Below are 23,536 nucleotides of genomic sequence, written 5' to 3'. Positions count from 1 at the left end.
ATAATGCTATTACAGTAGGTATGTGTAGTATCACAGCATAAAGTTTAGAGGGGGAAGAATGGGAACAGAAATATTATCTGTGAAGCTACAAAACTAAGTTTATAAAAAAAGTTTTGATGTCAGTTTTTTAAGGAATAAAGGAAGATTAAAATAAGTGTATGGACAGAACAAAAGGAAACCAAAAATAATACACTGGCATCTGAACAGTACAAAAACAAAAATGGTGACATGAAGTAAAAACAAACCAAAACCAAACCCAAAACACAAATGCGTGCTAAACATGAACTAACGAAAAGCTACAAAGCACTGACTTAGACTTTTGTAATCTACTTCTATTATTACTGGAACTAATATCTTAGTATAAAAGCAGTAACTTTATACTCTTACTCCCAAAACATCATGGGAAATGGTGTTTTGGGAACTGAAAAGTTAAAGTTAAGTCTGAAACACATCAAAAGTAATTTCTTCTAAAAAAGGAAAACCATTATTGTCTCGTAAGATACACTGGGGGTTTCTGTGTTTAATGGCCTACTGAAACACAAGCACGAAACTCACGTTACTGCTTCTCCAAAGATTTCAAGTGTAAAATCATACCTTTGACATCCTCATCTTCGATGGTCGTGTTGGAACTCTCTGTTGATTCCTGTGGAGAAGTAAATATGAGTCGACTGCACAAAACAAGCCAAGCCTGGTTTGCACGCCTCGGAAAATGACAGGATTAGTCACAGGAATCATGCAAAGCCTTGAAGCGGGGTGGGATGTCATTCACAAACAAATGGTCACACACTGATTGAGACATTTCCACCTGAAATGGATGTCAAACATTGCCATTCTCCACAGAGGGAACACAAACACAATTCCTGAACTCTGATGCTTTTAGTTCACAGGAATGTACAGGAAAGGCTTTTTCTTCAACACCCAACCATACAAAGTCCATCTGAAATGTATGGATTACCTCAGCCAAGTAGGAGAGCTTGCCATTTTCAGCTTAGTGATGAAACCAACTGTGTAAAATAAGTCATTCCATTCCAATTCCATCTTCTAAATATGCAGGTTTCTGCAAGCTACAATTTACAACTGATTTCCTGCTCATGTAACTTATGCATGTATATTCACATGAAGTCTCACAGTGATCTGAAGCAGATTGGATCAGATTATCTCTTTTTTATACCCATTTTTGTGATTTTTTTTTTAAGGAGATGGAGAACTGACGAATGTATGGTGAGAACTTCGACAGACGAAGGCATCTTTGTAGCAATATTCTTCAGCCAACTGGACAGGCAGAGGAATGACTCATCTATCACACAGTTTATTCTTAAGCCATGGCACTTTAAAAGGCAAGGATGTTGTATCTCAGTCTTTCTTGATTACCAGAAACATGAAATATAATAGGCAAATTCAACAGGGCACTGTCAAATCTAACAGCTACAGAGAGCTGGAAAGTTTTAAGCTAGATGGTTTTTCTTATCTCTATACTTTCTTGAGAAGTAAAACTTTTTTTATTTGCAGCTCAGTAATAAAAAATATTAACTGATCTGTTTTTATCTGAGAGAGAAGAAAGGACTGGAATTGTATTGAATTCTTTAAAGGATTTCACAATTAAATAGTGAAAGGTAAATTTGCCAGTGCCCTTCATTTACCGCGTCCTCACAAGGCTGAGCCAAAGGAATGTTCAAGAGGGCTAATGCATTACTCGAACCTTCAAAACCCAAATGTGCATTGATAAGTCAAACTAGAGGAATTAATCCACACACAAACAAAACTGAACGAGCCCCCATGCTGCCCTGCCCTGGCTGTGTTAGACGTTCCACTCTACACGCACGTATCATGCTCTAGCACTTCAAATATTAGATAAAGTACTTACAAGTGAACAAAAACCTCACACCAGTACGAGCTGTAAACACCATGCAAAGCTCACAGGGCACATGTAGCCTCTAACACTGAAGCATCCACTCCAGTTGCTATACTACAAGGACCAGTCTTTCAGATAAATTTAGGAGGAACTCTCTGCGTTTAATGGGTCGTTTGTTTGCGATGACCTTTTGGGACATTGAGCATCTTAGTTGCTGAGATGATGTAATAAAATCGAGTAGATGTAGTCACGCCAATATTTTATCTAGGTTTTCTGGGCTTTAGTGGACTTGAGCGATAAAGATCAGCCTGCTGCTCAAAGACAGGCTGCTCGTGGCCTGCGGCTGCAAACTTGGGGAGCTGGAAGAGGAGGAACATGAGAACACGGGTTCTGTGTGGGACAGATGCAGGGGACACACAGGGTCAGGGCACACAAGCACAACGCACACCATCAGCACTTCCATGCTCCAGGAACGTCTGCATGCGTTATTTCGTCACTCAGATCCACCCCTTCTCTCATGAAATAACCACACGAGTTAAGACTAGATAAATGGCACGTGAATTGAGTCAGCACTGCAAACAGTGAAATTCTTGTTGAAGCGGAAATTCTTTTCAGGAAACCTAGGAACATGTGTTAGTTATATGGAAATGATGGTATTTCCTGGCCCTTTTCAAGTCCATGCATGAAAAAAACAAAACAAAACACGTTTTAAGGATCAGCTGCCAGACGCAAACATCACAATACATGAGAAAAAGAAAAGAGCATGAAGAAAACGTGTAAAAAACAAAAGACCTCTTTGCCACTTCAAATGTGAAATTTTTTTGGAAACTGCCCAGTGATGTTATGGAAGAAAACCAAAGTCCTGTGCAAAAGACATGTCATGACACAGTGTACAAGCATGCTGAGAAACAGCAGATGGGATAAACTGAAATGACATCTTTGACTGAGGTGACGACTGCACGTAAAACTCGCCGGGATCATCTCACCACACTCTGAGAACAGCACTCTCAGGTTTCCCTTAGACTGCAGCAGTTTTGGCTGAAATGAGAGAGAGCCCCTGCTCCCCGAGCCGGGCTGCACAGGGCACTGAGCTCTGCCCACTGCTACCGACTCCCCAAGAGCTTCAGGAGCTCAGCAGCAGCAGGACGCACGCAGCAGATGGACACAGATGAATACAGTGTAACAAATGCAGGAATGAGATTTTCCTTCACAAATTCTTGGAATGGGCCTATTGCGCTGTGGAACAGTGGATGGAATGTGTGGAAAAGCAAGATGGAGCTGATTCTTTCTGAATACCTTATTTCCATCAGGGTTGTGGATTACTGTAGTTTGGGGCTCCTGAGCAAGAACAAAATAAAGAGAGAAAGAGTTCCCATTGGTAAATACATTTTCATTGGTGTGAGGGAGTGTACGAAGAGCCAGCTCACAAATGCTGAACACTGACAAGAGTTAAAACAAATGTTAACTGTCGCCAGGGGGTGAAACTGGATGTCTCTAACACAGATTTCCTCAACAGCAAGCCAGCAAAAAAGGCCATCTCACCTAATGCAGCAGCATGCAGAGACCTTATTCGAGACCGGGGTGTGCAGGGCTTTGAAGCTCTGGGGACCTGCCGAGGCTCTTCTGGATGAGGGCAGGCCAAATGCTCTGTGCGCTTTCCTGTCTGAACCTGGACAGGCAGGGCAGCCACAAATCTTGAAGCTTTAATAACCTCTTCTCTTTAATCATGTTTGCTTGTATTAGCATGAAGTGATCAAATCGAAATACAGCGGAATTGATAAGGATTAAGGATGGCTGCTCCTAGACACTACTGTGGTTTGGAATGCGTGGATTGCCCTCAACTCCTGCCTTGGCAGAGCTGCATAAAAGCAGTGAGAGAGATCTTTGTGCCACTTAAAAGTGTAATTTCCCCAAATCCTCTCACCTTAAAAAAGTTTCAATAACCTTGGAAATGGCAGCTGGCCAGCACGCTTCCAGCATGGGCCATGGGGCATGGCTCTGTCTGGGAACAGACTGCCACAAACTCCTGCACAACCTGCTGGCTCGGCCTCAGGAAGAACTCACTGTATGCCCCAGTGCCCGCTGCTCAAAAAAAATCCAGAGGAAAAATGTTTCCAAATGTGTGTGAACTACCCCATTTTCCAAGTTTTATGGGAAACAACAGGTCACAACATGATGTACTTAGGCACTAACATTTACATTGGTGAGCCCCGTGACACACAGGTGCCTTAGAAATAGGGCTATTAATAAAAGCAGACTGCAGTAAACATCCAGGAACATCACTTGGATTTGTAATATGTCCTTAGCAGAGCTTATTAATTAGTAATGTCTCCCGCTGATTGAAATGGAAGAGAAACAAGCAAAATGTTTAGCTCTAAATGCCTCTTGATCCCAGAGAAGACTTGCAAAGTCCCGCTGAGTTTCAGGAAATATGGAATGAAAATCCGAATAAGGTCTGTTTCATGGCAGCCTAGTAGTAATCCTGTTAGCTCTCCTGGATGTCAACACTTTAACTAAGACAAAGCCAAGAAAATAATAGAGCCAGTTTTTAAAAATTTTGTTAGTGCAAAAAGTTAGCATTAGAAGGTGGAAACAGTCATCAGGCAAAGAGCTAAGAGCAACACCAAGCGCATTCTACTCACTTTCTGGCACAGCATGCAAAAAATTCAGCTACAGTTACAAATGCTACGACTCTACCGCATCCAGCTTCCATTTAACATTTTCTGTCAATAAACACGCTCTAATGGATTTCCTCACAAAAAAAAGACAGCATAATTCAAACAAAAAGGTTTTCCAAAACCTGTTTTTAGAAAGCAAACAGAATAAATGCATGAAAAAGCAAAAAAGGGGAAAAAAAAAGGGAAGAACAAACAGAAGACAGTCAAAAACTTCCAGATAGCATGAGAAGGAAAACTCCAGGTATACCAGCGCTGGGGTAGGAATATTTTCCTTGGGGCTGGTTACCACGTTGGTTTTGTTGTTTATCTGTAGGTATGCAGAAAACAGAAACAGACAGGCCTTAGAACTCGCGGTAGGCACCGTATCTATATCGCTGCACACAACATCTATAGACAGCTATCGGCATCTATAGATAGATATAGATATGGAAATAAAGAATACAGAAAGATGAACTTAGGAACTTGCAGGAACACTAACACTAGCTCTGGGAGCTGCCTGGCAGCTCCTCCCCATGGGCTGCCACAGCCCTGCACCAAGGCCTAGATAAGGGACGGATCAGTTGAGCTGAGACACTTAACAGAGAGCCCTTAAGTAGCAGCTAAGCACGTCTAAGAAGAATAAAGAATTAATTCGGGTTGCAACAAAGTCCTAAATAGCCACTGCCATTTCATGGCATGCAATGGTATTAGGTCATTGCACCCAACAGTTCTTTATTTGTAATGAATTATCCCTACCATAAATAACATTCAATTGTTTGTAGCGTTCCAAGAATCCACAATTTGTTCTGCTGGCTTCTGATTCCACTTTGGAATGACTGATGCTAGAAAGAGACTGGTCCCCTTTAGGTTTTTTGGTGCTGTTTTTAGCAGAGAATCATTGGCAGCTTCTCAGTGGTGGGACTGCGACTCGGAAGCGCGAGGTTTCCCGCTATGGCCCCTGTGGTCGTACCCAGGCATCAGCCCCTCTCTGTTTAACTTTACATAGAGGGCACAGTGCCACACCTCCTGGCTTTTACCTGTGCAAAATATTAATTCAAATGAAACTGCTCAGCAGGAAGCTTCAAAGTATCTGATCCTTTATATCAATCTTTTAAGATTTAACTTTCGTTAATACCATGGGGCATGGGAAGAACAGGAACACTAAAAATAATGTAGCGAGTCACTTTTTACATGCACTAAGAAGGAAGATTCAAGTATTGTAAAACTGGTTTGAAAGATGTATTTTTCTTCTCTAACAATAATGAGGAAAAAATACATTACATTTTGGTCGTGTCTAATTTTACAAGGGCGGTCCACAGCATCATGCAGAACTACATACATAGATATAGATCATCTGAAAAGACTTTGATCCAAAAAATCAAGTTCTACTGAACCTTCTAGTCATAGTACATAGTAATAAGCGTGGAAAGCAAAACCAGAAATGCCTGAAATTGCTTTGTTAATGGATTTTCCTAAAAATGTAATTAACTTTACGGAATGGAAAGAAATGAAATTCACACCCTTCATGTCCCACTTTTTGAGGACTATTTTACTTTGGGCCAGGCGTGGCAGCTGACTTGTGGATTTCAGGAGCTGAGACTGCAGGTGAAGTGAATCTTACTTTCATTAAATAACGTTTAAATGATGGAAATGTCCACAGGACTTGCAGTAATGAATTACAGACTCAAATTTTCTAATTTTAAACCAGCATTTAACTGGCTTTGAAGACTATAAAGTAGTTTCGTTGGTTAATCAGGGAACATTATGTCGACACTAAATGTTATTTAATAACACTTGTGATAGAAATCAGTTTCCTGTACAGAATAAAAATAATTTTCTTTGATTTAAAAGGAACATTCATGATGCTCTACAGCAGGAGGATGAGGTTTTTTTTAAACAATGGTCTCTCTACAGAGATTGTCATTAAGAGAACATGTGAGTCATTATTGAGTTGTAAGTGATTACGCCCCAACGTGGCTTATTTATTGCCAAATAAATTTCATTTCTCTGTGCCCGATTACAGCTGTAAGCTGTAAGATTGACTGAAGTCAGGACAGGGATAGAACAAACACCTTTGTGCATAAAGCCTTTTGTGGGGAGATCCATGTATTGGCAAGTATTTTACTTCCTTTGATATTTATGGGATTCTGAGATGGGCAGAACCCTGAACTCCTTACTCAGGAAAAGACTTGAAAGAAAACCCCATCCATTTTAGTAAATGGAAGTTCTACTGGAGATCTGTGGAAGAGTGGGAACACAAAAAAGGTTGCTTGACAGCAGACTAAACCTTCCAAGCAAGACAAAAATTGCATAACAAACTACATAATTCATATTTTTGTGTCAGCATAGTCGTTGAGAGACCACAATTAAAAAGACCCTAGCAAAAAGCAAATAGACATAAAGGAAAAAAGTAAGGAAAGAAGATTTCACCACATTTCATACAGTCCTATTCAGTAGCAGCTTAATACGAAAACCCAAGTGGTATCCCAAATGAGTGCTCTTGGTTGAATACATAAGGAAAACAAGTTAGTCAAAGTTCAATTCCCATTTTGCCTGAGTAAGGAGAGCAGGCTTGGGTCCATACTCCCTTGGTGGAAGCCCCACGAAAACAAACATTCATTACAGCCACTGCTGAAAACTGCAGGAAATCTATTCAAAGCTTCTTCAGCGAGATACTGAGAATCCAGCATTGATTAAGAACAGAGAGCAAAAATGGGATTCAAAATACAGTTATTTCTTTCATGTAAATGGAACTTGGGAAAACCCTTTAAAACTTTGAGAGAAAACAGCAATAAGCTGTACATGTTTTCTCTCTCACAGAACAGAGACACTCATCTACAAACACATGGTGCATTTTGCATGTATATTCAACAGCAAAGGGAAATCATTCCAAAAGGATTACAGTATTGTACTGTGAAACAGTCACTTCAAAGTTGGTTTGTGCTTAACCAGTGACCTTCTGTTTGTTGTGAAGGAGAACGTTTTATTGCTGCTCTGCTTGCCAAAAGTCACTCTCTGAGGTGTGACAGTAATGCAGGACAGACACACACGCACTCCAAACAGCTGGGCACGGCAGTAGGAAGCATTATTGGCCTCTTTGCCATAGAATATGAAAATATTTTAACAAATAAAGCCCATATCTTGGCCTTTATCTTTCACACGTTATTTCTGTAACAAGAAGTTAACACACACCTCAGGTTTGGGATCCTGCAATAACCACACCGCACCTTCCCGGTGCCCCTCCTTTGGAAGCCGTGGCTCCTGTCACTGGAATTCTGCATTCACCCAGGGAACAGAGGATTCACCTCCACAGCTGCACGGCTGCTCACACCTGAGCAGCAGTTTCTGCTTCCCAAGGAGAGCAGCAGTTTCTGCTTCCCAAGGAGAGCAGCAGTTTCTGCTTCCCAAGGAGAGCAGCAGTTTTTGCTTCCCAAGGAGAGCAGCAGTTTCTGCTTCCCAAGGAGAGCAGCAGTTTCTGCTTCCCAAGGAGAGCAGCAGTTTTTGCTTCCCAAGGAGAGCAGCAGTTTTTGCTTCCCAAGGAGAGCAGCAGTTTCTGCTTCCCAAGGAGAGCAGCAGTTTTTGCTTCCCAAGGAGAGCAGCAGTTTTTGCTTCCCAAGGAGAGCAGCAGTTTCTGCTTCCCAAGGAGAGCAGCAGTTTTTGCTTCCCAAGGAGAGCAGCAGTTTTTGCTTCCCAAGGAGAGCAGCAGTTTCTGCTTCCCAAGGAGAGCAGCAGTTTCTGCTTCCCAAGGAGAGCAGCAGTTTTTGCTTCCCAAGGAGAGCAGCAGTTTTTGCTTCCCAAGGAGAGCAGCAGTTTCTGCTTCCCAAGGAGAGCAGCAGTTTTTCCTTCCCAAGCAGAGCAGCTTCCCAGTGACAGGTGTGGAAGGGGCCGTTTGCCTTCTCTCTGCCAGCAGCAGGCAGAGCCCGTCCTCACCACACCTCGGAGGTCACATCCAAACCACCATTAACAGCAACAGAGGCAGTTACTGTGTGGGGTCACGGAGGCCAAATGAACACGAGACTGCAGAGCAGGTTGAGAAGGAAGAAAAGTTATTGAGACTGTCAGCTGGGACACCTTGGGACACAGCCCTGAGCTGCAAAGGAAGCTAGTAAGGAAACTGGCTTTTTTACTCCTGAGCAATTAGCATGGCATCTTGGGCTACAGTGGCTCAATTAATGCAGTACTGTATCACTGTGCAACGTCTTTTGTGTTATATTTTATGGTATTAATACTATTAGCTTTTAAAGTAAGGAGGTTTTAAAAATGAAGAGAAGGCTGTTACAAGATTACTATTTTGTTACTATTCTTATTTACTAAGAACAGCTGCATTGGCTGATGTTACATCTACTTTTTTGTTTTTGTATGTCCCCAGGTTAAAAAAAAGTGAAGACTTGCTTGAAAGAACGGCCAAACGATTCACTGTGGATGGCATATAGCAACTGCAGGCTTAAAATTCACAAGGTTGTACTTTAAAGTCTTGCAGTTCTCACAGTATGTTAACAAAGCTAAATGCAACTGTTTCATTTCTAAGTGTGAACGTTTCACAGGAGGAAAAAAAATCTGTCGATAAAGATCCTCACCATCATCTGAACACTCGAACTGGACTTCCTTTTCTGAATTGACCAGTCAGAGAGAAAGGAAAAGAAGAAAATGTGACTGGTTGGATTTGCAGTATCAATGCATGGAGTACAGTATATTTCTCTTTTGGCTTTTTTTTTTTTTTTTTAATAAGAAAAGACAGCTACAGCTGTTGGAAGGGGTGGAAAAATGCTACAGAGTATCTCAATAACAGCATCTCAACAGCAGCAATGACAGACTTCCCCACATTTACGTTTACTCCCTTTGCTCCACATGACTATGCAGACTAACAGCAGACACATAACATGTGCTAAAAACCAAGTAACTGAATCCCAACAGGTGTAATTTAGGCAAAATTTTGGCAACAATTGTTTTCCATATTATAATAGAGATTGCGATAGAACAAACAGCATCGTAGACCTGTAGGAGGAATGATATTTAAAAAAGAAACTGGTCAGAGCAAGAGCATAAAATGATCTATTCCACAATGAAACATGCTCAGGGTTTCCCAGCAGTGACAGAATCGTTCCAAACGTGCTCCTCTGTGTGACTGGGATCTCCACTGCCTGGCAGTGAGAAGCACTGAAACGGTGCTGGACTCATTTCTTTGTAGGTCTGGCTTGGGATTTTTTTGATTGGCAAACTGTTCATATGTCAGACAGCAGGTCCAAATATACTGTGAATCTGGTATTTAAGGAAGTATTTATAATGTTTTGTCAAACTAAGATATTAAGATTAAATAGAAAATTAAAATTCAGGTCAAAGACACCCTTCTGAGTAAACACACAGAGCACAGAAGAATCTCTTTTGAATCTTATAATGAAAGCCTGAGGCATTATATTAGACTTTAAGAGTCCTCTGAGAAAAAAATCAAAATACATTTTCTGCTGAGTGGTTTTTTTCCCATTTTTTTTTTCCCCCAAAGTATTTGTGCCGAATGTTCATTTGTGAAGCATCTCTCCTCCTGCAGGGCCTGGTGACGTGAGAACAGGAGCTCTAAATCATGTACGAAAGCTGCCAAAATGTTCCCTTCTTAGCAAGGTCTCTTAGTCAGGATGAGCTGATCTGAGACATTAAACCCCTCAAGTTCTGCCAAATATAGCAAGTACATCTGGCAGAACACACCTCATGTGGAGCCAAGCCTGCCCGCATCCTTTAGGTCTTCCACAACATCTAATAAAGTCAAGGGGAAACACAGAGGCAGCAGAGCTGCACATAAACACTGATGCCTAAAAAGCCTACACCAAACCGTTATTTACAAGTTAATTGATTATTTTGAGTCATTATTACATAATCATTCTTCATAAAAAAAGCAAGAAAAAACATTTTCTCCAGTAGTTTTCTATCTTCTGCTTACTTAATGCTGGCTTTTGAAGTATTTGTTTTATTTCATTTCTAAGCCTCACCTACTAACTTCAACCACTCCAAACAACTAGTGAGAAACACTTACTAACAGATTCTAGGAAGGACAGAAATAGCAATAATAAATTCTAAAACCTGGCAGAAGGTACAGATAGGTGGAGACTAAGAATATATCTTTGAAATGGAAAGCAGTGTTTAACCTACCTTAACTCCATCCGGCTTTTTCAGTAAACTCTTGGCTGCTGTAAAACGAGACAAATAATTTCAGTGTCAGAGGTTTCCCTGAGGTCACCCAGCTGTGCAGCAAACCCCCAGTGCCTCCCAGCTCCAGGTATGTTCTCAGCTTTTATTTCCTCTGTTTATCTGAGCATGGGGAAGAAAATCTTAGGAAACCACCAATCTTTAGGATTATCACAGATCTTTTTCTGTTGACTAAAGCCTTAGGTTGACTGTACTTGTACAAGGAGAGAGCTCCTCGGGTGGCAGAGAGGAAATGGAAGCAGGGCGAGTGTAAAAACAGCAGCTTTGGATATTTCCCTTTTCTCAACTGCAGTGCATTTCTAATTGATGATACGACTCTGAAAAGGTATTGTTTTGATGGCAGGGACTCGGAGCCGGTGTCTGCAGAGCCCACTGGTACCTCAGTGATGGTACCAATACGCACAATCCCCTCTGGGGCTTCCCACCGTGACCGCATCAGCCTCGCTGCGTGGAGGGCAGCACAGCTGCAGGCACGAAAGGAAGGAGGATCTGCAGCGAAAGGCTGTTTGAGAGGGCTGCTGCCCGTGAGGAAATAACAACAAATTCCAGGCTTTGCTTCAGCTCCTAATGAAGAAAACAAGCTGTTTTCTGAATTGCATTGTACACTGATCAGATTTCTTCAAAGTTTCATTTGCCATAACGTTATTCACGTGTCAGGCTTTAAATTCCACCACTGGCATCAAATAAGTCCAGTTTACTAAATTTGGAAGGCTAACGTGCAAACAAGCACAGCTCTGAACCTGAAAATGTTCACAGCAGAAATCCGTGCTGGCTGACCTACCAAATCCATATAAACTATTCACTAAAGCGTAAATGCTTCATGAATCACTGCCAAAGACTTGAAGAGTAATAAATTACACAACAAGCCTGCCATTACTGGGGCTTTATTGTTGTTTATGACCCAATCTTCCCATCAGAAAGTGCTCCACAGCTCAGATTGCAAGAAATTGCTGTTCTGTATGTAAGGGAGACAGTCCTGATATGGAGCTCCCACCATTAATGGCATCCTTGTCTTAAAAAAAACCCCAAACCCAAACCATTTGGACCTTGCATGCCCAAGGCTGCTCAGACTGGCTGAGGATATTGGAGTTACTGACTGTGTGGTTTATATTTCAAGCTAATTCTTGTAACTGTGGCTTATTTTCGAGCAGCATCTTTATTACGTGCTCATTTTACAGCACAGAAAATGCAGGATCACCTCAGCAATTGTACAGAAATTACTAATGCCCATTATTGTGTAGTTTACATGAAACAAATCCTGGAAAGTGAAGCCAGGTTGATGTTTCTAACTTCACTAATATATCAGCCCTCCAAATGCAGTTTAATAAGTGTGGACATCAGCCAACACTACCATTAGAACTCCCACACGGCCACGTCTTACAGCTAAAATGAACAAAAATACGTTTGCCTGTATTGTACAGCAGTACCACTGCATGGTTTTATTTAAAGAAACATGTAAGTAAATATTGAAACCAACTTGTTCTCCACATACTTTGGAGATCGGACACTCCCTGGGGCAATGTGTGCTTTCAGGACCTGAGGCAAGAGGGCCTTAGATTTTACACTACCACAAATATTGTGGGCACTTCAGGAATTTATTTAGGGAAAGCAAAGGGAAGGAGCTATTTCTGTAAACTAAGGACAAAAAAATCCAGAAGTTAATAGCTTTCCAAGCCTGTTTTATAACCTTAGCCCTTTCAACAATATGGGAAAACACAATTCTTATAGACCGCTGTGCTAAATTTGTGCATGAAACTTCCGAGTTCTTTTGATGCTTGATGAACACTGCATGTTCTATGTAAACCATTGAATGAGAGGCAGTCCAGTGAGGGCAGCACAAGCAGTCACACCAAGTATTTATTGGTGTGGGGCAGTGCCAGCGCCCCTCGCCGTGTGCCCAGCGCGGTCACTGTGCACTGCTGCAGCCACAGGACGCTCCCCCGCCCGCCTGCCAGGGATTGGTCAGAGAATTTGGATTCACCTTTCTTTAATCACAGATGCTGCACACAAATCAAATATTTAAAGAATTTGCAGGAGCAAAGCCATCAGCATATTCTACATTAAGCCCACAATGAGAGATTTCTTGCAACTACAAGCAAGAGCTGTAAATAAAACCTAAGGCAGTGCTACAAGGCCGGAAAGCAGACTGGAAACAAATGGTTTGTGACAGCATGGAGAAATTAAAGTGATTGAGGACAAACAGCAGTTTGGATTGAGAAGAGAAAAAAGATGTTCCTTTCACGTGCTGAGGGTCTTACCTCACAAGATTTATACATTCCACATAAAAGGAAGAAAAAAAAGGAAAATAAAACACTTTTATAACCACATCATTATGGACAAATGACCTTCATAAGCATGCTTTGCAATCAAATACAATGAATAAAGAAACCAAAAAATAAAATGTCATCAAGAAAAACCACAGGTGGCTACAGTGTAAAACAAGAGATGACAGGTGAAAAAATCTAAAAAAAGCCAAGCCCCCTGTTCACTTTTTATGCTGAAACTGTTTAAAAACTACTTCAGCTTTTTTTGTTCATGGAAGTTGAATTTGATCCTTACATATATAGACAGTGACAGTTATGAGAAGAGATGAGGGATGATTTGTTTGCTTGATATTCAACAGTAATTCATTTTTACAAGAAGTGCAGCCCACAGCCTTCCCACCTCTTAACTGAATTGGCAGACACTGGATTCATTAAGCACTAACTCAAGGTAATTTAGATAAATGCAGTCCTCTGTGTTTAGGTGTGTCTTAAAGAAGGGAACCTCACTAAGAAAGAAATTGTATTTCAAGTACTATGCAAATTAAACAAGTTGTTCTTGCATTCATGATTATGTAATTTCTTTGGATGAGTCAGTGCTTATTATTATTCTAAACATGCCCAGAGCACTATCATGTTTTTGTCTGTACAGTAATTTATGTTACACTCCAATAGCTACATCACAGAGTAGGAGGATATATAAAATCACTAATTTTTAAATCTGGTGTTCTATTTCCCTATTCACTGGAAATCTCAAATGGCAAAATGAAAAATTCAACACAGCATCAATATTCTGGCAATTCTACTACTTTGGACAATTCTAATTCTGCTAACAGCAAGTTTAGCTTTTGCTATTAGAATTTGTTTAGTGTAAGATCTAAATCTCCAGAGTAATCAGGAAAAAACTCTTTCATGAAGAGGAAACAACTCTTCTGATATCCAGGGAGGCACTGCTGGGCATTAAAAAGAAAATGGGGACTCATGTTACTACATTTCTTACTCCTTAGCAAAGCAATATAAAAATGAATGTGTACTGATGTTATTTTTAATACAGGATGCAACAGAAATACAGAATGACTTTTCACATATATAAAAATATTTAAGTTCTAAATGTTGTTTGGTGATACTTGTGCATGTGGAGCTATGTGCATAATTTTCATTTTGCCTACACCAAAAGAGGCATGAAAATGCTGCCTGCCTTAAAGACAGATAACAGTCAAAAAGCAGGGAAGGAGTTCAAATGCCACAGAAAAATCAGATTGTCACCTATAAGAGAATTTCTTTGCCCAAAGAGATTAAATTCTTGTTTGCTTCATCCCAGGAAATAACACAATATATATCATACTTAGATGCTCCTGAATGAATCCGAATTAGATCTCAGCCTTCACAGATGTCAAAATACAAAGACTGCATTAATCTGGAGCTCAATGAACATACCTGAGAAATTTCTGGTAGCCAGCATTGTTGTCAAAATGGCCCCCTGTGTACACACACATTTTCTCAAATTAGCATCACACTTGTGTAAAACTCCAAATGCCAACACAATATGACAAAAAGGAAAATACATCAGTAAATGACACCAGTTACTGAATTAACCCTGAGAGAATGAATTATCTGTGCACTACCTCTCATATGCCATGTCATGAGTGCATAAATTGTAATTTAATCCTAATTACACACCTATCAGCAATCTTGATATCTCAAATATTTACCAACTGTCAGTATGTAATCACAAGCCAGGAGTATTCAGAGGCACAGCAATTATTCAAAATACATAGATGTATATGAAAGAGACTTTACTATTGTTCTTGGATTCTTTTTTTTTAGGGAGGAATGGGACCTTATTTCTAATGTACACATTAGGCAAGTTCACATCTGCAAAGTTATCGTGTCTGGCCAGGAAAGAGCAAAGCATTATTCAGAAGAATAACCTTAAGGATTTTCTGTCAAGAAAATACTTCTAGTGTGTCTAAATACAGAGGATTGCTATAGTTTTGAATTAAAAAAGAAAAGCTAAATTCTATTCACTTTCATGAAAAGTATAATATCTTCATGTCAAAAGCTGATCTTCTATCAATAGGTCATTTAAGAATAACATTGAGCAAAACCCTGCCTAGAGACCATTTGTTTTGCACACCAAACACAAGCACAAGTCTTCATTCTTACCTTTAGTTTTCTTCTTGCATTGAATTTCTTCAAGCAATCTACAGTCTCCTGTCTGTGCATCATAGAGGCAACAGTAGAACGTTGCTGAGAGGAGAAGAAGAAAGGAATTATTTTAAGGCATCCAGCTCGCTGCCCAGCAGTTTGTTTACAACACACATTACAGCCCACGGTCCCCAGCTTGGACCTTTAATTTCCACATTGTCTGACTATCCCATTGGGCTCCTTTTACTCAGCCTTTTCCATGGGTATAGTCCACTTGAAAAGTCATGGTGTGGAATACACTGAGAGCAGGAGAAAAGTCCTGGATGCAGGAACAGCCAGGCAGCCTGTGCTACCTGCAAACTGACTTTTCAGAAGTTCTTAATTCCCTGCCTGCACATTTCATGCTTGTCTGAATGACTTCAGGGAAACGAAAAGGCAAAGCATCATCTAATTCAAAGTTACTTCCCTGCACTTCCTTCTCACTGAGAGTTTAAAGTCACACACTAATTTTCACAGAGAACGTTCTGCACAACAGTCAAGACAAAGGAGATAAATTTGCCAAAATCTTACCCCAAGCTGAGATCTCAATATAGACCACTACTGATCGTATCTGTGTAATTTTAATTTTACAATTTACATGAACATGCATGAACAAGAACAGAAGTTATCCTCTAAGCACACTCACTATATGCTGAAGCAAACCATGAACCATTTGTGTGCCAGGTGATCGTGTTGAAGCTGTGGAAATTACTTACACAGATCCATGGGTGCTTTAGTGCCTCTGATGCCGTGATACGTTTCGCTGGGTTGATGGTGAGCATTTTATTGATAAGGTCTTTTGCTTCAGGAGTCACCGTGTCCCATTCTGGTGAGGGGAACTTCAGAAAAAAATACACATGTGTATATTGTCTTGTACAATCTTTACACAATTTAATCTAAAGGTCCAGTACTGCCTTCAAATAAGAGCTTAAAAAATGTAAGGCTCTGCCTGTACCTCGTCACAGTTTACAAATTACCTAAATCTGAGGACCAACAGCTTCTTGTCTGTTAAACATAATACAATTGGATGATGATGCAGAATTCATATGCCACCATCTCATCAGCTCTTAACTTCTCCCTCTAGGAACTCCAGCTTAGAGGCACAGTTACAAATAACTGCTAAGACAGAGTACGGTACATACATCGTAAGCACCAGCCTTGATCTGCTGGTAAAGCCTGTGCTGGTCTTCATCCCAGAAGGGAGGGTATCCCACCAGGAGGATGTACAGAATGACTCCTGCAGAAAATTCACACCAGTGTTAAGGGCTTTCAAGCAACAAACTCCAGAAATTAATTCTGCACCCAACAACCATGCAAAACAAAAGGCTCATGAGTATCATCCCAGCCTCTGGGGTGGGAAAAATACTGCCCCCTTCATACTAGGGAAAGCAGTAGAAGTGGGGTTGAAAGGTAACCTCTTATGGAAAGCATGGGCAATAATGAGCATTTGACAAAACATCAGACCAGGAACACTGGAAATGTTTATCCAGCTGGAGAAATAATATTCCATGATTCTGGATGTTCAAGGAGAATGCATTTTTTACTTATGGTTTTACCATGGCTTATACTGGTGCCTGCAAGATGGCGTTATAACTATTGTCATGCAAAGCCACTCCAGGAAACTCAAATTTCTCTGTATTTGCTCAATGGGAAATCGAAAAGACCACCTGCTGGTCTGACAGGGATGATTCCCTGTGACTGAAGAAAATGCTGTCATAAATCCAACCACAAAGTGTGGCTAGAAGTGAAATAAGTAAACCAGCCCCTGTTTTCAGCTGGGGAGCTGCCACTTGCCAGTACCCCACAACACAGTTTTGAGAACTGGATGATAAAGCAATTGCTCTGTGCTCTGTACTCCACTTCAGAAAACATTTAATTTTGCAGATTATACCTGCAGATGGGGTATACTGGTCAGATAGAATTTTAGGCTCCTTGTGAACCAAAACTAAATGTCCAGCTCACAGTATGAACTGCTGTGTTTTCTAACTAATTAGGCATCATGCAGATATCCTTTTCATATTCTTTGAAAGTGTCTTGTGTCGACACGGCTAAGAATGCCATGATAACACAACTTTGGAAATTATTTTTAAAAAAAGAAGCTTGTAGGGTAACAAAAAATCCAACTAAAAATTAGTACTGAATTTTATTAAATACCTATTTTCTGAAGCACAATATAATGTACCGTGGATATAATTTCTCACCCTTAAGACACTTTACAGTGGACTGAATATGACTTTCAGAATAACTTCTTACCACATGCCCACATATCCACAGGTTTTCCATAAGGATCTTTGCGTAACACTTCTGGAGAAAGGTATCCTGGAGTACCAGCAAAGCCTGTCAAAAGGCAAGGCAGCCCTGGTCAAAAGCTGTACGTGCTCTGCAAAAAGACAGTGCTTCTCCTCCGGCCCACAGGAGCCAGGACAGCGTTTCCCGAGCCTGAGCTGCTTCATTTGCCCGTTTGTTTTTTCCAGCACACGAGCCAGAGGCATTGCTGGCATTACTGCAGACCAGCTGACAAAGCAGAGGGGCAGCTACTGCATCCCACAGATAAGGAGATCCATGCTGCACAAAATCAGAGCTCCAGCTAACACGCTCCTTCCACTGCAGAACTCATTTCTGCCAAGTCATTCCCCTTCTGGAAACCTCTGTACAAAAGTTTACAGGAAGCATCTCTGAAGCAGTCTGGCCTGTAAAATTTATATGTTCTTCATCCTTTATTCATTACCAGCAGTGCTGCTTTCTCTGAGCAGAAATGCAAAATGTAGGTATAAATATTACTTTTCTTAGGACACTCTAATGGATAAAAACTTAATGACCACTAACGGTCTGCGCTATTTCAGTGAGTATGGCTGCTCTTTCAGGCATCTTTGCCTAAAATAAATGCCTGGGAATTCCCGAGAGGTGAGAATTTGGTGGTTTTCATGAGGGACCACATGCCATTTGTGAATACCACCCTGGATCCCACAAAACTCATGAGAGGCACTGATAACACATAAAGTGTACATCTACAGGAAGAAAAAGCCTTTGCTCTGCAGTCGCCAATTATTTTCGAGTGGGAGGAGGAAATGGAGAAACACATTCCGTAAATTCTACTGAGAAAAGAGCTAAAATATGGTCATGAAAAATAAGCTTGTTTTTTGCAGGCTCCCGATATGGAAGCTATGAATTGTTAAGGAATACTATCACACAGGAAACACATCTTAAGCTCCTTAGAGAAGCTGAAATATAGATGTTCTAAGTGGCTTTAAATAGAGTGCTGTTTCATCTCTTCTTGGGTGTAGTGCTCATTTTAAAGGGGAAGCGAACTTGTCTTGACTCTAAAACCTACCACAGCTCAATGAACATTACTATGCAAGACTTGAAAATAAACTTTACAGCAAAAATAAATATAGTACTTAGCTAACCTTATCTCTCAATGAAAACACAAAATAGATCTAAACTGAAACAACTGGTACAGTTTTAGTACCCAGAACCACAGAGTGGTTTGGATTGGAAAGGACCTTGAAAATCACCTTGTTCCAATGCCCTGCCAAGGGCAGGGACACCTTCCACTATCCCAGGTTGCTCCAAATCCTGTCCCTGGCCTTGGACACTTCCAGGGATGGGGCAGCAACAGCTTCTCTGGGCAATGCGTGCCAGGGCCTCACCAGCCTCACAGGGAACATTTTTTTCCTATTATCTGATCTAAACCTACTGTCTTTCAATTTGAAGTGATTCCTATTTGTCCTGTCACTACATGCTCTAGTAAACCAGTCTCTCCTCAATAATTTGAGTGGTTTAAAAGCAGCAAACACAGAAGCCTTGATTTCAGCAGCCTTGAATCACAGCCTTGATTTCAGCAAAAACAAGAGAACGCATGGAAAAAGGTAATTGTCATTTATCAGGTTATTTTGTAACTGCTCAGAGGGAGCCCCAAACAAGTGTGTACTCTTCAGAAAAGTGTTGCTGCCTGTAGTAACACTGTTAGCTAAAGCAACTTGCAAAGCTGGACACTGTGACTGTGCAGTGTCTACAAGAGATGGCATCACCTCGGACTCCTATCCCGGCATGATTTCTCTGAGTGTCCAGAGAACCAAGGCAAAAATCTGTTTGACTGAGCTCAATCTGCTTTGTTGAGCTCAACCTGCCTGACACCTTCCCAGTACATGGGCACCTGCTAAGATGGTGGCAGGTTCCAACCAAACCCTGTAAGGTGTTCTACAAACAGGTGAAGAACAAGTTCCTTTTGCAAACTTGCAAACCAGGAAAGTATTCTGCTGTATTCAAACAGAGTTTGAGCCAGTTTAGTTTCCTGCTGAGGCACAGCCACAGTTCAAGCAGAAAAGGGACCATCACACCAGAGGACTACACCAGCAAAAAGGAAAAAAAAAAAAGAACAGCATACTGATGCAGAGCTGTAATTAGAATCGGAGTATGCCATGAGTCACTAAGTGCTGCAGAATCCATTAGAAAGCAGAAAAATCTTCTGAAAGAAAGTAAGAAAAATTTCAAAATGCCCAGTCTGTTGGAGTTCATGTTCTGCCCTGTTAATGCAGTCCTAAAGCTGAAGGCAGGCACTCAGACCACTCTGGACAGGTTTTGCAGAGCAAGTTCCAAAAAAGGTACAGAAGCTATGCATTGAGTACCACAGGTTTTTTTAAAAGAAAGAGCCCCTTTAGACTACTTTCTTTTCATTACCTTGCTGATTCTTCCTTACATATATATGTTGAAGACATTCTGTTCCCCTCTCCCAAGTTCTCATGAAGCTATGAGTCTAAACCAAGCACTTCACAAGAACCAAATGACAAAAAACCAAAGTGCAAGATTTTCCAGGGCATTGCAACCTCCTCTGCATCATCTGCAGGTACACTGTGTACTGAAAATATTCCTGAAGTCAACTTTAATCTGCTGATTTTTTCTTGAGATGTTTCCCGGTTACTGATGCTCTTGTCATTGTAACAAACCACTTGTGTGTGTTTTGCCTTGCTTCTGTTCCACTCCCTTTGTACTGGCCTGTTTGTTGATGTGCAAGAGCAATCTCCTCCGTCTTTTGTGGATTACTGAAATCCATTTATAGAAAGGCTGGATTTAAAACAACAGGCTGGCTTAAAAAGCTGCCAACATATGTCCAGTGGTACTGTCTGTACATCTACATGTACTTAAAGCTGTGAACACCTCCCAACTTAAAGCTCAACCTCCCAACTCACTGCCCATAAAGACCTTCCTGTTTCTGTTCCAAGCTTACAACCACTTTGTTCCATTTCAAGCTGCACTTTCTAGCTACTCTAACGGAGAACAGGCAGCTGCTATAAATATTTTATTCTGTATGTTTTTTCCACCTGGGATTTACAATAAATTTTTCCCCATGTTTCACATCTGTTCAAAGAGGGTGGTACGTGAGACACGTGTATCACAACTGTACATGCACTATTGTTTAAAATTACCAGTATTGAATGTTTTCCACCATTCTCCTTGGGGCACCTATTAACTGTAACAAGCAATCTGTAACTACTGTCTGGCTACACCCTCAGGTGCTCAATCCTCCCTTATTTTCCCTTTCATTGAAGTCACATTCCAAAGTGCTTCAGAATCAAAGTTTCAGGTGTTTCTAGCTGACAGAGACCTGTTCAGACAAAATGTTCTGACGACTGGGCAGGTACACTCTGCAGTATTACCCTGCTGTTTATTCCTCAGTCACCTGAGGGGAAACCAGCAGTCCCCCTCCCAGGTTCTACACACACATTTCCTGCCTCTGGATACTCAGGAGAAAGTGGGAGAAAAGGGGTTGTATGCACCGAAGGCTGACAGAAGCTAGCACAAGCTAGGAGTCAGGAAACCCAGGCTTTCCAGGGTCAAAGAGTCACACAGCTGCATGTTTCACTCTGAGGTGAGAGTGGGGAAGTTGGGGAGGCTTAACCACTATGCTGAAAAAATGGTGAGGAAAAAATGGTATTTACTTACCAAACCAAGCCTGTTGCTCTCCCTGGACTTCTATAGCCAGTCCAAAGTCTGCCAGTTTTACTGCTGCTCCCTTGGATTTGCTAGCTAGAAGTAAGTTCTCAGGCTTTATTCAAAAAGAGAAAACAATTGAGATGAAAAGATAAGTAAATATATTTTAGACATTTCTTTTTTTTTTTACAGTTATGGTAGTTTGGAAAAGAACATATACTTAGAGGAGTGAAAAAGAGAAGAAACCCATGAGGTTTTATTCCATGAAATTGCAAAACCTGCGCTTCCCATTCCCATCTGTAAAGAACCACCAGGCCTGTACCCAGCCCTCATGAGCTGCTGCCAGCAAGACAAGGACAGCATGGGGAGAAGGAGGGGAGCCAGAATGGACATATGGAGCTGTGACACCTGCTGGTGTGACAGGTCACAGACTCCCAAGAGCTCACTGCTGGAAAAACGGGGCAGGAAACTCCCACAAGTCAGGGATTCATTGATGACTAGTCTAGCCCTGCAGTTTGCAGGATCAGGCACCTACAACTGTCAAACAGAAATGTTTTGCATGACATCCCAACAATAACAGCCCTGGGATCGTATTTGCATTTAGGGGGCAGGTGCATTTACATTGCAAATCTCACAGCAAAAGCAGCACACACGTGTTTGTGCCCGCAGAGAACTTTTACAATTAACAATGTTAGTGAAAGTTCCTGCTTTGCTTTTTTTTATAGGGTATGTTGGTCACATCTGAAATGAAAAGCTACAGTACGCTCACAAAATTAAAGGATTTGAACATAACAACTGTGTCATTCTACTATCCATAATGAATCCTTTGAACTCCAATTAGCAAATACATCAAATGTAAATTGCCCAAAGATAGCTTTATTGCATAAATGTTTGCTTTAAAGATACACCTGTAGAAATCAACAGATTATTTCAGAGAACTGTGACCCTCATAGCATTTGCTTGCCATATCTCTTTCCAATCCCCATGATTTTTAAAAAAGGTTTTGTTCTACATTTACAGAACAACAAAACCTCATTTTCATGGGTATTGCTGTGACTCCTCAGAAGCAATTTCTGCACGGTCTGTGACAAGGAATGTCCCTGTGGCCAGGCTGGTGCTGGGACCCTGGTCCTGCACACTCCCCACCACGCACGGCAGGTTCGAGCCAGCAGCAATCATATCGCTTCCAAGGGACTATTTCTGTGAATGCAGTTAATCCCACGCGTGTACTGAGGCTGGAAACAACTAAGATCATAAGCCTCTTTCAACAAAGCCTACCTTTAATACATGTCAGGTATCCAGCAAAATATGCTGAGCCTAACTAAGACCTCTGCCACTGTGATACTTCTATTAATTAACAACACAACAGGCCCTGACAAACTCTTTAGTCTAAAGGTGGTTTTTCCCCGCTCGTCAGAGGAACATTTTTTCAGCAAGTTACCAACACTGTTTTCTCACTCATCCCTTTGTTGCTATCTCATAGATTAGACAACATTCCAAAACTTTCATCAATAGTTACTTGATGAATCTTGTATTTTCAGTTTCAGAAATTCAGATGATGGGCCCTCAGAACAAAATATAATCTTTATATTCACTTAAGTTATCAGTAACCACCTCAGCTGTATTATATGAAACACTGAGTGCATAGCTGAGGACTCTTCTCTAGGTTCATCAACACTGACTCAAGCAATGTCACACTCCTTGCCATTTAACACTAATTTCAACACAGAGTCACAGAGTTCTGCAAGGTTTCCTCTCAGAGTGAGAGAAGTTCACAGCAATTAATTCCTGGAATGCTGTTCTTGTATAAACCTCTTAAAGCAACAGATGATCCTATTTGGTTGTGACCTTCAGGCAAGCCAAAAGCAGTGAAAAGCCTCATCCTTTTGGATGGAACACAAGCACTACCCCACCGAGCACACAGTGCTTTCCCAAAAAGTGATTTTGTTCATAACACTGCTTTTGTGTTTTCTGATGCGGGTTTGGTTTTTTGTTGGCTTTTTTGGTTTCTATTTTCCTCTTGGGATTGTTTCTTTATTCCATTGCATGTCTCTTCTGTGCAGAAGTACCACTTTAGCAGATGAGTATGTTCCACCAGGATTCCTGACTTACTCCATACCAAAACCAAGAGCCTTTTGGGCCATGCCATGTGGGACTGTGTGCTTGACCAACATGCAGCAGTTGTTTGAGGCTGGCCAGAGGAACTGGGTAATTATCATGCATTAGCTGGGAATGAGTGCAATTACTTGGGAAACATTAACAGTGCTGCAGGATTGCTTCCCCCGATTCGGTGGTGTCACCTTGTGCTCCCTGGCGATGGGCAGCAGCCAAGCATGCACAATGGCACTGTTAACTGCTAAAATTACTTACAAATAAATTAACGTGATTTATGCCATACTTTTCCAAAGGTCTTTAATCCTTGAGATACAAAGTCTTTAGGGCTTTTGTAT

At 41.1% G+C, this 23,536-nt stretch overlaps 1 protein-coding gene across 20 annotated transcripts in view; it reads right to left on the bottom strand.

Annotated features, from left to right (window-relative positions):
• The window catches only part of CAMK2D (calcium/calmodulin dependent protein kinase II delta), a 121,912-nt gene that overhangs the window by 17,681 nt on the left and 80,695 nt on the right, over nucleotides 1-23,536 (bottom strand). For 4 of the 20 annotated variants that reach the window (XM_063414948.1, XM_063414947.1, XM_063414951.1 and 1 more), the window contains 10 exons: nucleotides 21,099-21,201; nucleotides 17,409-17,492; nucleotides 16,298-16,392; nucleotides 15,872-15,994; nucleotides 15,135-15,218; nucleotides 14,406-14,448; nucleotides 10,651-10,688; nucleotides 4,778-4,837; nucleotides 3,149-3,190; nucleotides 595-643 (listed from right to left, as the gene is read on the bottom strand). In XM_063414948.1, coding sequence (XP_063271018.1) covers nucleotides 595-643; nucleotides 3,149-3,190; nucleotides 4,778-4,837; nucleotides 10,651-10,688; nucleotides 14,406-14,448; nucleotides 15,135-15,218; nucleotides 15,872-15,994; nucleotides 16,298-16,392; nucleotides 17,409-17,492; nucleotides 21,099-21,201 — 721 coding nt within the window. Of the gene's footprint in view, nucleotides 1-594; nucleotides 644-3,148; nucleotides 3,191-4,777; nucleotides 4,838-9,086; nucleotides 9,120-10,650; nucleotides 10,689-14,405; nucleotides 14,449-15,134; nucleotides 15,219-15,871; nucleotides 15,995-16,297; nucleotides 16,393-17,408; nucleotides 17,493-21,098; nucleotides 21,202-23,536 lie in introns of all 20 variants that reach the window. The other 16 variants (XM_063414960.1, XM_063414959.1, XM_063414963.1 and 13 more) reach the window with 8 other exon arrangements.

This window comes from Prinia subflava, chromosome 18 (genome assembly GCF_021018805.1).
Source record: "Prinia subflava isolate CZ2003 ecotype Zambia chromosome 18, Cam_Psub_1.2, whole genome shotgun sequence".
Taxonomy (NCBI): Eukaryota; Metazoa; Chordata; class Aves; order Passeriformes; family Cisticolidae; genus Prinia; species Prinia subflava.
Note: the sequence above shows the minus strand (reverse complement) of the source record. Positions and strands in the feature narration are given on the sequence as shown.